At 55.8% G+C, this 16155-nt stretch overlaps 1 protein-coding gene across 1 annotated transcript in view; it reads left to right on the plus strand.

Annotated features, from left to right (window-relative positions):
- Nucleotides 1-16155, plus strand: part of ARHGEF10 (Rho guanine nucleotide exchange factor 10) — a gene marked incomplete at both ends in the record, with an annotated part of 86352 nt that overhangs the window by 32717 nt on the left and 37480 nt on the right. The window contains 6 exon segments of the mRNA XM_079726662.1: nucleotides 2024-2138; nucleotides 4970-5076; nucleotides 9902-9979; nucleotides 10207-10386; nucleotides 12088-12204; nucleotides 14223-14315. Coding sequence (XP_079582788.1) covers nucleotides 2024-2138; nucleotides 4970-5076; nucleotides 9902-9979; nucleotides 10207-10386; nucleotides 12088-12204; nucleotides 14223-14315 — 690 coding nt within the window.

Raw genomic sequence — 16155 nt, forward strand, 5'->3', positions numbered from 1 at the left:
CGTCTCTGGAACGTCACGGCGCTGTTCCACGCTTTTCGGTGCAGGAGTGAAGCCCCCGGAATCATGGCATCTCCTCCGGCACAGCGTCGGGCTGGTTCCGTGCAGGAAACAGGCGGAGCCCCTGGGATAATCTGGAGGCCGGGGGGGGCGGGGGTTTCCAGGGAGCACAGGGCCAGGTGATCCAGGGAGGGGTACGAGGCAGGCCAGCTCAGCAAAGAGAGGGGAATGTGCACGATCAGACGGCGGTAGAGCGGCAAGGAAGCAGGTAGGGTGACTCGTCTGGGGCCGGTTACGCGCTGCCGTCCTCCGCAGGAGAAGCAGGGCCTGGCGTGTTGCTGCAGCCGTGCGACCCTGGGTGGCCGTTCCCTCTGCCCGGAACCCAGCACCTGTGTGGCTTCACCTGGAGCCGGGGCTCGGCCCCCTGCAGGCTCCCTGGCCATCCGTCTGTCCCTAGTTCTCTGACTCCTTGGAGGGAGCATGGACAGCATGTGCAGCCCGGGTCTGGGCGGCGGGATGTGGACAACGGGGGGGTAGGGAGCTAAGGAGGGGCGCCCGGCAGCCGGGCGGGCAGGGGCGCACAGGCGGCGCAAGGCACCAGCGGTGGCTGCGGAGAAGCGGGGACGGCGGGCTGCTGTCCAGGGTTGTCAGCGGACGAAGCTGCGTTTGGATGAAGGGATACAGGAGTCGGAGCAGGCAGAGTGGCTTTGCCGCGTTTAACCTGGCGGGTAGAGCGGTGGTGAGTGGCTGGGCGTCCGAGTCGGGGTCAGCCAGGCAGTGTGACGTGGATCTGGTGTCTGTCGAGGTGGGTGGTGGGCCAGGGGCACATCCTCAGGGATGCAGCCTAAGGCGCGGGGACAGCGAGGAATTGCAGAGTCGCTCAGGGCTGGAGTTACGAGTGTCCGGCACCAGGCTGCAGGCTCCTCAAGTGGGAACCCCCCAGGGGCACAGCTCCCGAGTCCAGGGTGCCCACTCAGCCCCCGAGAGCCCCTCAGCCGGCGCTGCTCTGCACAAACGCACAACTGGGCAGTGGCCCCCCGTAGAAAGGGCCGCCGGAGGGAGGCCAGGCGAAGAAGCCCTGGAGGGGAGCGGGCGGGTGTTGAAGCCTCTCCCCCAGGGGAGGATCGCAGGAGGGCGGGGAGGCCGGCACCTAGACAGACCCGAAGGGTGTTGGCTTGTGTCATAAGAGGCCATCTGGGTTTTCCCTAAAGGATCAGTCGCTCGGTACCCAGTGGCCAATATCTCAGACATTAGAGTCTAAGGATAAGAAATGTGGGTGAAATGCCAAAGCACGTCATTGGAAGCTTTGGGCACTAACGGCCAGTCTAAGCGTTATGCCAGGACCCTGGCTTGAGGGAACCAGAATGGACCACCTGCGGGGGGCTGGTGGTCTTTCCAACCCTTCAGTCTCCACGGAGGAGGGGGTCTGCCAGCCCCTCCCGCGGGCCGTCCCTCTGTCTGTATCCCGGCAGGTCTCTCCATCTGGCCATTCCTGCGACCATCAGTACGAAGGGCCCGTGAGCCGCTGGACCGGCTTCCACGGGGAGCCCGGGGGAGGCTGGGGAGTGCCCAGCGGCTGAGCCAGCCGGTGGGTCTCCAGCAAGGGGCTCCACTGTTTCCTGCCGTCTGTCCGTTGGCCTTGGGCAAACTGTTCACACCTGTGGCCTCAGCTTCTGCAAAGCTCTTTGCAAGTGTTTGTAATAAAAATGAAGACTGACTTTTAAACACAGCAGGAGACTTTTTAAAAACTATGTTAAGGAAGGGCTCTGTGTGTAAATTTGTTTTTCCTTCTTTTTTTTTTTAACCAGCAAAATCAAAACCAAACAGCCCCAAACCACACACACACACACACACACACACACACACACTTTCACAACAGCCAAGAAAGCTCTCCCAGATCAAAACGCCAATTTCAGATGATGTTTCAAGAGCAAACTACTTGACAGTATTCTTTTAAAATGGAGTAAAAGCAACAAGGAGGTTTTACCGAGTCATCCCACCCTCACCCGGCCTGCCTTCCCCGCAGATGCAGAAGCTCGTGAAGGCCGCCAAGGAGGGCACCAAGGATGGCCTGGAGAAGACGAAGGCTGTGGTGAAGCGGGGCCGCTCCTTCATCAGGACCAAGTCCTTCGTCTCTGCAGGTCTGCGGGGCGCGACCTCGGGGAGGCTGCCTGGGCTCAGGGCCGGCGCGGGCAGCGGGGGCTCCGGGGGCGGCAGGAAGTTGAGTGAATTATCGCAGGGGGTGGATTTCGCACCCCCCCTTAACAGGCTCCTCCCAGCGGTCGGGTGATCGGGGGTCCCCCCGGGGGCTTGCTCTCCCCCGACAGAGCCCCTGGATTCTCAGCAGGGTCGTTGATAATAGAACACAGTCACGGGGGTGCGTTCACGGTGCCTGGGGCTCCTGGGCACGTTTCCTGACCCTTCACGGCTGAGGCTGAGTACGGTGGGCTCTAAGTGGGGACTCAGGATCCTCTGTGCCGGTGAGAGGATTCCAGAATTCTCAGGTTTTGTGAAACATTTCACTCAGGGGCAGGAGCCCATGCTGCTTGTGTGTCAGAAAGATAGAGCCTGTCTGGGTGTGTTCACGTCGGCAGCAAGCTCCGGGCGAGGGTTCTCCAGCGTCTGAGCACGTCTGTGCACTGGTGTGGTAGGAGGTACCCGGCTGTGCGGGCAGCTGAGCATTTACGTGCGGAATGACCGTCCTGACTCTGACTTGGTCCTTCAGAAGCACGTTTCTTTGTTGCCGGTACGAACTTCTGATGTGCAAAGCCGGTGCCTGGCTCAGTGCAGGGTTGCTGATAACCGTGCAGGGAGAGGACTTTAAGGTCACGTGTTTCCCCTGCGAATGGCCCAGGAAGACTGTAACTGGCCGTAAAGCCACCTGGGCCTTTAAAGAAGGTGTGATCCTCACGGAGCCCCCAGCCTCTTCACATAGGATGGAGAGTGTGTCAGGGGCTGAGACGGGGATGTGGATTCTGATAGAGTGTGCTCCCCGGTGGGGAGCTGGCAGCGGGGCAGGTGCCCCAGAGGGGGCCCTTCGTGGGAGGGCACACAGGCAGAGCCCCACAGGTGCAGAGGTTGGGGTTAGGGGCCCCGGAGTCTGGGGGGCTGCTCAGAAATGCCGACTCGGGCCCACCCGAGACCCCTGAGCCAGGATCGCAAGGGAACGGGGTCCAGGTGCACGGGGCAGGCCGGAAGCCAGCTCCAGGGGGACAGTGAGCAGAGTATCACAGGATCGTCCCTGGTTTGGGGGGAGGGCGACCCATTACACACACCCCTGAGCCCTGCGGCCTTAGCTTCCTGAGCTGTCAGGTGGGAAGCCTGGGCTAATAAAGTCGCGGCTCTTAGCCCTGGAGTTCACAGGGAGGAACCGGGAGCTCTTACAAATAGCGGTGCCAGGCCTCCACCCCCAGACCGTCAGTGGGCCTCCGTGGGAGACGTCCTCACGCTGGGATGTTGTGGGTTTTTTAAAGACTATTTTGTTTTTAGAGCAGTTTTAGGTTCACGGCAAAACTGAGTGAAAAGTACAGAGATTTCCCATAAACCCCTAGCCCCGCTCATGCACAGCCTCCCCTCCCCACTGTCACCGTCCCCACCAAGTGGTCCATGTGTTACAGTCGTGAACCTACACTGTCACATCACCATCACCCAGAGTCCATGGTTCACATCAGGGCTCACTCTTGCTGTTGTACCTTCTGTGGGTTTGGACAAATGGATAAGGAAACATATCCATCATTATAGCATCATAGAGAGTAGTTTCACTGCCCTAAAAATCCTCTGTACATCCTTCCCTCCCCCCAAACCTTGGCAACCACTGATCTTTTTACTGCCTCCATAGTTTTACCTTTTCTAGTTGGACCCATACAGTCTGTAGTCTCTTCAAATTGGCTTCTTTCACTTAGTGATACGCATTTAAGGTTCCTTCATGTCTTTTCATGGCTTGATAGCTCCTTTCTTTTTAGCTGAATAATATCCATTGTCTGGATGGACCACAGTTTATTTTATCCACTCACCTACTGAAGGACATCTTAGTTGCTTTCATAGTTTTGGCGATTGTGAATACAGCTGCTGTAAACGTCCGTGTGCAGGTTTTTGTGTGGTTATAAGTTTTTGGCTCCTTTGGGTGAACACCAAGGAGCATGACTGCTGGGTCATGTGATAAGAGTATGATTAGTTTTATAAGAAAGCACTAAACTGTCTCCCAAAGTGGCTGCACCATCCTGCATCCCCACCAGCGATGAATGAGAGTTCCTGTTGCTCCACATCCGCACCAGCACTTGGTGTTGTCAGTGCTCTGGGTTTTGGCCGTTCCAATAGGTGTATAGACACTGTAGGCTTTTTAAAGCTCCTCTGACAGTTCTTCTGTGCAGCTAGGGTTTTGTATCTTTGAATTAGATAATCTCCAGGTTCCTATTACCTAAAAATTCCTGCGCTTTTCTGGTTTCTAGCTGTTTTGTGAATTCTTTAGATTACTTAGCTACATCTAAGTTTTTAGAAATGAATTTAATTTTGGTCTAGAATTTTTGATCTTGGGGAAGTTGTGCTTCTTCAGATTTCTAGTGAGAAAGGGAGAAAGTCAGGAAGTTACTAAGTCTCCCTTCATTTTCCCTGACTATGGAGTGTTGGTTCTTAGTCATTCATAGCTGCTTTTCTTTGTTTCTGACTTTGATATGTTATAGATTAAGAAATTGAAATACGTATTTCTACTCTGCCATCTAGGTGTTCAAATGACACCTCGGCTTTTTGAAGTTAGAAAGTATTGAAAATCTCTAATATCGACAAACACCACATTCCTCTTGTGGGAAGGATATTTTCTTGGGTTTGTTAAAACTTCACTTTACTCATTGCTGGGCGGAAAGGAGATATGGAACTGAGGTGTCTGCCCAAGGCGTTGCTTTGACAGCAGCTTTACTGCGCTGTGATGTTATATCCTGTTTCAGTGTGAAACTAGCACATTCTGTCTTCCTTTAAGACCACAGATCCTGTCTTGAAGAGGAGCAGAACTTGTTCATTGACGTGGACTGCAAGCACCCAGAAGCCGTCCTCACCCCGATGCCCGAAGGCTTGTCTCAGCAGCAGGTAGGATGCGCAGGGCAGATACCCCCATGCTTATACCAGGACGGCTGTGCTGGCTGGGAATTACCTGCTGGCACAGACCCGCAGCCATTCCATCCACCTGGGCTCGTCCACTGGCCTCTCCTGGTCCAGCAAGGAAGGGGTTAACCCAGCAGCGGGCCTAAATATTTTGAGTATCATTCCCAGTGTAATTGTGAAAATGCGTGGAATGTCTGCATTCTTTGTGAGGGTCATTTATACTCATTCACACTGATGGGACGTCTCTACAAAGGGACTAGATGTGACTGTGTAAAGTGTGTGTGTGTGTGTGCGTGCATAGTGCCTGAGTCTGAGATTAAAAGATAGGTTTCCAGCAGCTCACGAAGTTAGCCGAATATCAATGAATTTCTTCATCTTTGAAAATACTCTAGGTAGCAGAGGGAAGATATTCCGTGGTTTCCATTTGATTATCTTTGGGTAAAAGGAAAGGAAAGCTTCAGAAACAAGGGCGTCAGAGACAAGGGTGTACCACAGAGTTGGGGGCACTGGAGGGAGGGGTTGATGGTTTTGGGTGGGGTGTGATTTGAGTTTTTCCCACGTGGGCAGCCTGATGCCGGTCATGGAGACTGAGAGAGATGACAGATGTTGTAAATAGATGATGTAGGCAGATAGACGTAGGTGGGTGATAGGTATACAAGGTGGTTGATAGATGCATGCATCACACACATGACACGCGTGCACAGATGTGGCGTGCAGACAGAACCACATAAAAGTCCTCTGTGGTAAGTTCAGAGTCTAGTAAGAAAGATGACAAGCTGTGCTGAAAAGGCTGCCAAGGGGCTGTTAGCCACAGGTCAGGCTGGAGTAGGAAGCTGGCACTTGGTTGGGTTGCAGGGGGCAGCAGAGCAGGTTGAAGGTGCTGGTGAAGTGTCTGGTGTGTGGGTGCTGGGCTGTGAGAGGCCAGGCTCGTGTGCTCGGGAGGGGACACGTCAGGCAGGTGTACAGGTCACCCCCCTCATCCTTGCGTGCGCCCCTGTGGAGCACAGTCACAGGAGGACACCCAGGCCCAGAGGGGCCTCGTGGTCAGGCGGCATTGGGCGGTGGGCGTGTCCGGGTCCGGTGCCCCCCCTGCATCCCGCGTCCTCGGCTCCCTCGTGCTTCTGGGGTTGACATGTGGCCGCGTTGCTGGCAGGGACGGGCCGACGGTTTTTGCAGGAGCAGAGAGGCTGCTCTTCACTGCCCCCTGCTGGCTGCCCAAGTCCCTGGCTCGCCCACCTCGTTTTAGCCTCGCAAGTCTGAAAAAGGGCATCGATTGCTCAGAAATACTCTCGATGTTCCTGGGAGGCCTCCCCTGGGGCTCCAGGACTTGGGTCCTCTTCCCGGACAGTGTGGGGGTCACGTGGTCGGGAGGCACGTGGAGCCTCCCCGTGGGGGGCCTGCGGGTGAGGGACTGTGGCCGCCGTGCAGATGCATGTGGCCGCGGGGCATCCCCGGCCAGGCCGAGACTTGGAGACGGCAGGGGCATGCGGGTCGGCCAGGGGACGGGGGACAAGGGAGTTTTGAGCCCGCAGGGTCTCAAGAGACACACACACCTGCCAGTCAGTTTTGTCCCCCAGAGGGCCGGGTGGTGACAGCGAGGACGGGTCCCTGGTGCAGAAAGGGCACCTCTGTAGGTGCCACCGCTCCAGCCCAGTTCCCACCCCGGGCCCCGCACTGGGGCAGGGGAGACTCCGGCCAGGCTGCTCACTTGTTCCGCGAGCGCCGTCCTCCTTCCCTTGAAACGGGGACATGGCGTCTGCGGTGTCTTCCTCGTGGCCCGACAAGACAGTGACGCGACGCGTGTGGTGGCCCTCGGCTGAACGCGCCACGCCAGGCTCACGACGGCCGGAGAGGGTTTGTGTTTTGGTTTCTGCGCCGCTCCCCGCAGGCTTCCTCCTTACCCCCTGATTCACAGAGGGTGCCTTCCCCACTGGTTACTGCTTGTTCTCCGGGGAGTTTTCCATTAAAACCTTAAACCCGGATGTCAGTGCTCTTTGAATTTTTTCTTCCAAAGTTGATATAAGGTAACATAACTGTCAGGAAGAATGCTGCCTATGAAGCGTTCTTTACATGCCCTGTTTGGTGGGAGGAAAGCCTTTATTTCCTGGGTTGTCATTTACTTGAAAGGTGGCACTGAAGCTGAAGGATGAGGCCAGCATCCTCTGCCGTCTGGCCTCTGATCCAGGGTCCAGGCACAGGGAGGGGCTGCTGTCCTCCTCCCCTCTCCCCCTCCCCCTCTCCTCCCCCTCCCCTCCCTCCCCTCCCCTTTACCCCCTCCTCCTCTTCCCCAGTCTCCCTCCCCTCCCCCTCACATTTACCCCTCCCCCCTCCTCCCCTCTCCCCCTCCCCCTCTCCTCCCCCTCCTCCCCCTCCCCTCCCCTTTACCCCCTCCTCCTCTTCCCCCGTCTCCCTCCCCTCCCCCTCACATTTACCCCTCCCCCTCCCCTCCTCCTCCCCTCTCCCCCTCCCCCTCTCCTCCCCCTCCCCTCCCCTTTACCCCCTCCTCCTCTCCCCCGTCTCCCTCCCCTCCCCCTCACATTTACCCCTCCCCCTCCCCTCCTCCTCCCCTCTCCCCCTCCCCCTCTCCTCCCCCTCCCCTCCCTCCCCTCCCCTTTACCCCCTCCTCCTCTTCCCCAGTCTCCCTCCCCTCCCCCTCGCATTACCCCTCCTCCACCTCCTCCTCCTCTCTCCCCTCCCCTCACCTCTCCCCTCCCCCTCTCCCCCTCCCCCTCTCTCCCCCTCCCCCTTGCCCCCTCCTCCTCTTCCCCCATCTCCCTCCCCTCCCCCTCACATTTACCCCCTCCCCCTCCCCTCCCCCGCCCCTCCCCCTCCCCTCCCCCGCCCCTCCCCCTCCCCTCCCCTCTCCCCCTGTCCTCCTCCTCCCCTCTCCCCCCGCCCCCTCCTCCTCTTCCCCGTCTCCCTCCCCTCCCCCTCGCATTTACCCCTCCCCCTCCCCTCCTCCTCCCCTCTCCCCCTCCCCCTCCCCCTCTCCCCTCCCCCCTTACCCCCTCCTTCTCCTCCTCCTCTTCCCCCTCCCCCTCCCTGCCCTCCCCTCCCCTTTGCCCCCCCCACCTCCTTCTCCTCCTCCATTGCTCTAATTACCTCCTGGCGCAGGCACGTCTCCTGCGGGTCCCCATGGCCTCGTAGGAAAGCTGGTCCAGGGCTGAGATCTCCCTGCAGCCTCGGGGTCAGGGTCCCGGGAAGCCTGAGGCCTGGGGGCCCGTGTTGGCTGTGCTGTCCACGCACTGAGTTTAACTGAGGGGCCGACCCGACCTGCGGGAGCCCTGGGATCTGGGGGAGATTTGGGGTTTTATTTTGTATTTTTCAGTAATACCAATTCCAGGGCCTTTGACCTGATACATTAGTGTCATCTCAGGACTTAAAAAAACATATTTAATTCCTAGGTTAGACGCCCCCCAAATCCTCAAATATCCTGATCCCAGAGTTGCGACAGTGTGTGGGAATCTGAATTTTGGGAGAAGGCTGGTCCAAATTTGACCATCCGCAGTTTGGGGGTGTCTGGGTCGTGGGGTGCCACCCTTGTTTCAGAGGGAGGGGTCATCGCTGCGGCCGCATGTGCTTGTGCTTTAATTCCGGACTCATCTACCTTTTACACACATCACTTTCTTCCTTAAGTGTCCTTGAAGGTTGCGTTTTTCCTTCATTTTGTGAAGGAGCAGCCCTTTTGTAAGGAGAGGAGTCGCTCCCTTGTGGATGTCGGTGACTTGACAAGAGGCGCGCCCTCGGAGGATGTGCCTTCTGCCGCCAGGTGGCGTCGCAGTTCCTGGGATGGGGCTGCCGGGGGTGGGGTTAGGAGCAGCCTTGTCATTTCTATGCTCCACTTGACGTTTATTTGCAAACGGTGTGTAAACTGGACAAAAGTTCCCAGTGTCGTCATTGGCCTTAAACAGGCATCTTACAGCCAGAAACTTGCGCTTGTGTGTCCTCTAGTCATGAAAACAAATCCCAAAGTGATGTCACTGTTTGAAATTCAGGCATCTCAGGTCTGGAGGAGTTTTTGCACCTGGAATTGATGTTGGTAATTTACTCTCTGCGTTCTTAGCCTTGTAGGCTTCGAATGGCCTCAAAACAAAACAAAACTATACCTCCACCTTCCAAAAGTTTTTTAATAACTTTGGAATAATGATTTTAGATGTGTGGTAATAGCATTCTTTGAGTCAAGACTGGAAGGGTTTTTTTCTATGCTTAATGTATACATGAAATACCATGTAATTCCATGCTCAGCACATAAAATACAATCCGTTAATTTAGTTCATTATTGTTGGGTGAGTGAATGAAATTGTTGTTAATGCCATAATTTAATTGTGTTACTGTAGTTGTGGTTTATAATTTGAGGTTTACGAATAACAGAATTGTAATGATGGGGAACCAATGTTTTGTGCCCATAATGGTAGGTAGTTAATGCACTAATATATTTTAAGGCCTTGGGAGTTTTCATTTATGTACTGTCTTGAAAACAAAAAACTTTTTTGGCCACAAGCCTCAACAGAAGTCAAATTTATCTGTTGTGTTTTCTGAGGCAGGTTTTTTTTTGTTTTTTTTTGTTTTTTTTTTTGGTGGTACGTGGGCCTCTCATTGTTGTGGCCTCTCCCATTGCGGAGCACAGACTCCGGACGCGCAGGCTCAGCAGCCATGGCTCACGGGCCCAGCCGCTCCGCGGCATGTGGGATCTTCCCAGACCAGGGCACGAACCCGTGTCCCCTGCATCGGCAGGCGGACTCTCAACCACTGCGCCACCAGGGAAGCCCTGAGGCAGGTTTTGACTGTTGTCTTTTCAAATTCTCAACAGGTCGTAAGAAGATATATTCTGGGTTCGGTTGTCGACAGTGAAAAGAGCTACGTGGATGCTCTTACGAGGATTTTGGAGGTATCTAAATGCCACATTGTATAATGGATATGTTTCGTGAACCTACGAATTATAAAATACTCAAATTGGCAAAATTCTTAACAGAATCTGAGAATTGTGTCTGTGTATTGACATCAAAAGTTGCGTGGTTTGTTTGGACACAAACGTAGTTGCACAGGTGAGTTTCTCCGTGTTCTTTCATGAACCCTGGGAAAAGCCTGGGCCGTCCTTGTGCGTTTCTGCCTCAGCAATACGAGAAGCCGCTGTCTGAGATGGAGCCCAAGATCCTGAGCGAGAGGAAGCTGAAGACGGTCTTCTACCGGGTCAAGGAGGTCCTGCAGTGCCACTGCATGTTCCAGATTGCGCTGGCCAGCCGCGTGGCCGAGTGGGACTCGGTGGAGATGATCGGAGACGTCTTCGTGGCCTCGGTAGCCGAGCCGGTGTGCCCAGAGGGTCTGCAGGGCTCCCCGGGCTCAGGGTCCCTCCCTTCTCCCATGGATGCCTCAGGGTGGGTGGGTGTCCTGCCGGCCCGAGCCCAGCTGCACCCCACAGCACCCCGGCCCACACTGCAGAGCTCTCTGCGGGGGCCGGTCTGAGGTCAGGAAGCTGAGCACGCGTGTGTGCCCAGGGGAAGGATGTAGAGAGAAACGTCCAGAGGCTCCGGTGGAGCTGCCCCTGGAACACTTCAGGCTACACACCGTCAAGCTTGGGAGGCATCACAGGCAATTTGATGATGGTTTCGTCACCGAGTCAGGGCCCTGCTTGTGAACGGTTTTGTGGGGTTGTCGGCTTTAATCCCTCACAGGGTCTCACCCCTCCTGGGAACTGCCTTGTGGGAAGATAGCCACCTGTTTCCCTCAGCCCTGTGCTCCCTGACCTGGTGTCCCGTTGTGCGGGCACAGCCTCCGGGCCCCGCGGTGACACAGGACGCGAGGGGACATGAGCTGGTCCCACAGCTGCACTGACCTTTCCCAGCAGGAGCCGCCGCAGCCCCGAGCTCCAGCACTGGGTGGGTCTGAGCCATTTATCTTCAGCCCATTTGTGAATCGTCCACACTGTGGACTGGCTAGTTTCCTATCTAGAGGTAGCAGAGGGATTCTGAAGTTGATTGAGGGCAGTGCTGTCAAGGGACAAGAGCTTGAAAGATTTTTAAGTGTCCGTATACTTAGAGGAATGCTGTAATGTGATACGTGAAATCTTTTTTCTATATATTCTGTGCGTGTGCTTAATGAGGTATATAAAGTATGCTTTGAACATAACGTGGAAAGAGAGTTCTTACTAAAATTAATTTGCATAATCGCCTTCAGTGATCTTTATGAAAAACAAAAAAGAGATATTGGACATTTACTTTTTTATGGCATTTCTGCCTATTTTATATATTAGTTTCAACTCTTAGTCTATCCTTCTTAACATGTTCACCTTGGGAACATTTTTTTAATGTAGAAGAAAATCTTTTTTAAAAATATATAAATATATAATTTAGATGAAAGCATTTCTTTTCTAAGTGGCCCCACATCTACTTACGGGAATCGCTGTCCATCCTCAAGAATATGTGGGATCTTAGAAGAATAAAAGGGAGTGAGGCCAATGTCTCTGCCTCTGGAAACCTTTGCGCTTCTGGGAAAATTGGGCAGTGGACCTATGTGGCATTGCCCCTCAGCCTGGGGAAACAGGTGCAGTCAGCTGTCCTCCCCTGAGCATCTCCAGGGGATGGTCAGGCCAGGATGCTGGGACCCCCACATGCTGAGGTGCAGGACATTCTGCCCTGGAGGTGAAATCCACAGTGCGCCAGTCAGCAGGAATTTAAAGGAGGATGTCTGTAAACACCATCTTTATATGACTGTAGTCAGGAACATTTCTTAACTGAAACCCAAACTGCCACAGTTTTGAGCAGGTCAGCCTTAAAGAGCGTTGGCAAATAAGATCAGCCAGCTGTTGAAAAATTCCTAGCAAGTCTGCTTAAAGAAAACAGTGATCACACACAGTCATAGTGAAGTTTATCCCATGAAAACATCACAGTGACCGAGAGGTTATCGTTGGCACGGTTTCCACCCTTTTATTGTAAGCTTGGGGAGGAAGCAGTTGGACTCTGCATTATTTACATTTCTCAATTTCCTCTTGTATTTCAGTTTTCTAAGTCCATGGTGCTGGATGCTTACAGTGAATATGTGAATAATTTTAGCACAGCTGTGGCCATCCTTAAGAAAACGTGTGCTACAAAACCTGCTTTCCTTGAATTTTTAAAGGTAGGCACTTAAAACATTTTTTGTGTGTTTTATCACCCTCTGATAACAGGTTTGATGTCAAAATACTTTGTAGTGAAATTTCACCAAACCTTCCCTCTAAATGTATAATGTTATTTATTGTAAAGATTTTAGCACCAGCAGGACCCTAGGTGTTGGATCAATGCTGGAAAGGATGATGAGGTTTTTAGTGACAACATAGCTCTTTGAAAATAACCTTCATTTGCACATCCTTAGACATATGTGGATAGGTGGGAGGGGTCAGAAAGTGGAGCTCAGACCCCAAACCAGGTGGCCAGCTGTTGTTCAGCACAGGGTTAGAAGGGGCCTTTGGAGTCGGTCAGGGGCTCCTTGGCTTCTTTGGGTCAGGCAGTGAGCAGACCCCCTAAAGATGAGCCCCCGCAGTGGGTAGGGGGGCTGCATGGTCTGTTCCTCCTCTGACATCGGGTGGGGGGCTCCCCATCCTCCCGGGAAGGGCAGCTGTGGAGAGTCCCCGGTGGGTTTTGATGGGTGACATTGAATCAGCGGCATCCCCGTCAGAAGACGCCCGTCACAGGCTGGGACGTAAACGTGCCCGGAGGGCTCGCCGCCCGTGGAACCAGGATAAAGTTCCCCTTCAGAGACTGAGTCCCCGGGGCCGGAGTCTCATCTGCCTGAGGCTCCGGTTTGCATTACGACCTGGGACCAAAGCCTGTTCCTGTTACTTGAACTGTGTTCTTGGAAGGTTCTACCACCTGCACAGTGAACCCTGGGGGTTATCCTCGCCCAGGGTGAAGGCTTATTTAGGCTGAGCTACACCCCCTCCCTCTCATGTGCTATGGTGCTTCCCACTGAGGCAGGACCCGGGTGGAGGTGGCCCGTCCTTAGATCGACCCCACTCTGGAAAGCTGCGGTCGGCGCTCTGGCCTTCCCCTGTCACAGCAGGAGAAAGGAAACACGGGATGATCTAAAGTATACTTTTTCTGGGTTTCCCTGGTGGCGCAGTGGTTGAGAGTCTGCCTGCCGATGCAAGGGATGCGGGTTTGTGCCCCGGTCCGGGAAGATCCCACATGCCGCGGAGCGGCTGGGCCCGTGAGCCACGGCCGCTGAGCCTGCGCGTCTGGAGCCTGTGCTCCGCAGCGGGAGAGGCCACAGCAGTGAGAGGCCCGCGTACCGCAAAAAAAAAAAAAAAGTCTACTTTTTCTGAGGAGTTTGTTGTGGTCCTGCTGGTGCCAACAGTACCTGACAGGAGGCCACCACAGCCCCACCGTCAGGCCGCCAGCCCCCGGCGGCCTGGGAAGGCAGGCCATCCAGTCCCCTGTCCTACCCCAGGCGCCTGGTGTCCACAAGGTCAAGCCAGGCTCCAGGCTCTGCACCATGTGGCCCCTCGGCTGGAGAGAGCTGGGGACTCCTCCCCAGTTTGTAAATGGTCAGCCTGGGGCATCCCCTCCTTCCAGAGAAGCCTCCCCTGCGGAGGGAGGGGGGCGCCTGGCCCTGGACTCCCTTCCCCCTGGCCTCCCCTGGGGAGACTTGCCAGGACACGGACACGCCCCAGCCGCTTCCCGAATCTCCACGGCAGAGCGAGGGCTGAAGTGGGGAGGTTTGTCCCAATGCAGGACAAGCCGTGGCAGCCGCAGGGACTGTGCCCCAGGTGCGGGGCAGGTGCCTTTAGGGGCCCATGCTACTCCAATTTGGGATTTTGTCACTTTCTTCCTCTTTCTTTCTTTTTTTTTTTTTTGTGGCTGCACTTTGTTGTGATTGTAGAATCTTAGAAACTAGTTTGACTCTTAGAGTATTGAAATTAGCTCATAAATGGCTCTTAAAACATCAAATAAAAACATTGAAGCTTCCAGTTCAGAAACCAGCCAGGGCTCGCTGCAGACTGAATGACGTCAGTGTGCGTTGGCGGTGTATGAGGTGTAGAAGGTGTTTGGAGCAGGTCTGGAGGCAGCCTCTCCATAGAGGGGAGGAGGTGCGAGCTCCCCCCCTGGGGGCTGCGTCCAGGCGGGAGCCACGAGTGCTGGCCCTTTGTCACCCCGCAGCAGTGCCAGGAAGCCAGCCCTGACCGCGTCACGCTGCACAGCCTGATGATGAAGCCCATCCAGAGGTTCCCGCAGTTCATCCTGCTGCTCCAGGTGAGGCCTCCTGCGCGATTCGGCCAGTGGTCCCGTCTTGCCGTCGTCCGTCCCTCCGTGACCAAGCATCTCCTCGTGGAGACGGCAGGCTCTCAGCTGCCCCCGCTCCCGGGTCGCTTACATCAGGGCAGGCCCGGGGCCGGTGAGACCCCAGCCTGCAGCTGCCGGTCCCTCTGGCCCCCGCCCGTGCTGAGCTCCTCTCCTGGGCCCATCGGGACCCCCCTCATCAGCATAGACTCTGGGGGTGTGAGAGGGACTTGTTATGAACACCAGACGCCCCTCCCTCCATCACTCAGGAAAGTCCGAGGGCTTTAGGGGCCCCGGGCCAGGGACCTGAACTGGGGCAAAGCCGAGTGAGTTTTCATTAACCACACACGCTCGTGCACTGGGGGAGGCGGGCTGGTCACCAGGCAGGTAGACACCAGATGTCCAGGGTCCTGCTCTGGGGTCAGGCGTGTGCCCAGAGGGGAGGGGCAGACCCAGAAAGCCGCCGGTCAGCCGCGGAGCCGGCCCGCTGCTTGGAGAGCGGGAGCTGCGCAGAGAGATTCCCCAGATACTCCAACCCTGTGTCTTTTTAGACTAAGAATTCTCAGTTAGGTACGTGCGTTGATTTAGAGTGGAGCTGGCTTTGAGTGCAGCTATAAAGCATCGTCGGATCAGGAAGGCCTTGCCCTGCCGTGTGATGTGCTGTCAGGCCCCCGAGACCTGGGACCCGCGCGCCTTGGGGGCTCAGGGCTCACCCTCCTTAGATGAGCGTCAGGCGTTTGAATCGGTTATTTCCCAGGAGGGTCTGCAGTGGCCTCCGCCTCTTCCGGTTTCTCAGTGAACACTCAGCTCGTTTCTATAGTTAAATCAGGCGACTTGTTGGCTCGCCTGGTCATTAAAAGTGATGAAAGGTGAACCGTGAAATCATCCCCAGGGACAGGGAGGGTGCATCAAAGGCCTTGAGGCCTCGCTGGGCCCACCCGTCACACGGTTCCAAATTTTAAAAATTGGTTCTTGTAAGAAGTTTGCTCCTTCCTTTTATTTTTATTTTTACTTACCTCTAAATGCTTCAGTTTGCTGAGCAGGAACAGATGAAAATTCTTAAAAGTCCGAATCCAGTTACGATAGACTCCAGGCTTTTGGTTTCAGCACACGTCCTCGTGGACAGACGCGGCCGCTCGGCCTGGCCCTTCCCGGGTTCCTTAGAGCTTCCTGTACAGCTCGTCCCCTCCCACCTCCCCCGCCCCACCTGGGCGCCAGCCCCCGACCCTCCAGGGCAGAAAACAGCCTTCACCCCGGCCTGATGGCGGCACAGCACCCAGACGGCTGGTCCCAGGTTTGTGTGAACGCGGTTCCCGCGGGCAGGTGTTCGGTCCCTCCTGCTGTCTGAGCGCGGGCAGTTCACAGGGGCAGGGGGCGCAGACAGAGCAGGGCTGGTTCCTAGGAGAACGCGGTCGGCGTCAGAGAGGGGCGGTGTCTGCACTTCTGTAGTTCCGTACGTCAGAGGTACGTACAGGTCCGCGTGCAGGGACCCCGCTCTGCGGGTGAGATGCTCCTGGGAGTTGGTCCCGGAGAGGCATGGGTGGAAGATGGGGCCGGCGCGCCCCTCCCGCCGAGCTCCGAGCCCTGCTGCGTCCGCGTGCGCCGAGGGGGCGGTGAAGGGGGGCGGCGTGGAGGGGCCCGTGCCTCTGACCCCCGGCCGCTCCCCTGCCTCTCTGCGTCCCACCACACCTGACCCTCCTTGGCTCTCGGGGCCTGTCGCCTGTAGTTGCGAGGACGCTATAGCCGTCCCCCAGAGCTCGGGATCAGGCTGTGGCCGTGGCTTTTCTGGGCCTGCCGGTTTCCACTACGTGGT

This window comes from Hyperoodon ampullatus, assembly GCF_949752795.1.
Source record: "Hyperoodon ampullatus genome assembly, chromosome: 20".
In the NCBI taxonomy this organism is placed as follows: domain Eukaryota; kingdom Metazoa; phylum Chordata; class Mammalia; order Artiodactyla; family Ziphiidae; genus Hyperoodon; species Hyperoodon ampullatus.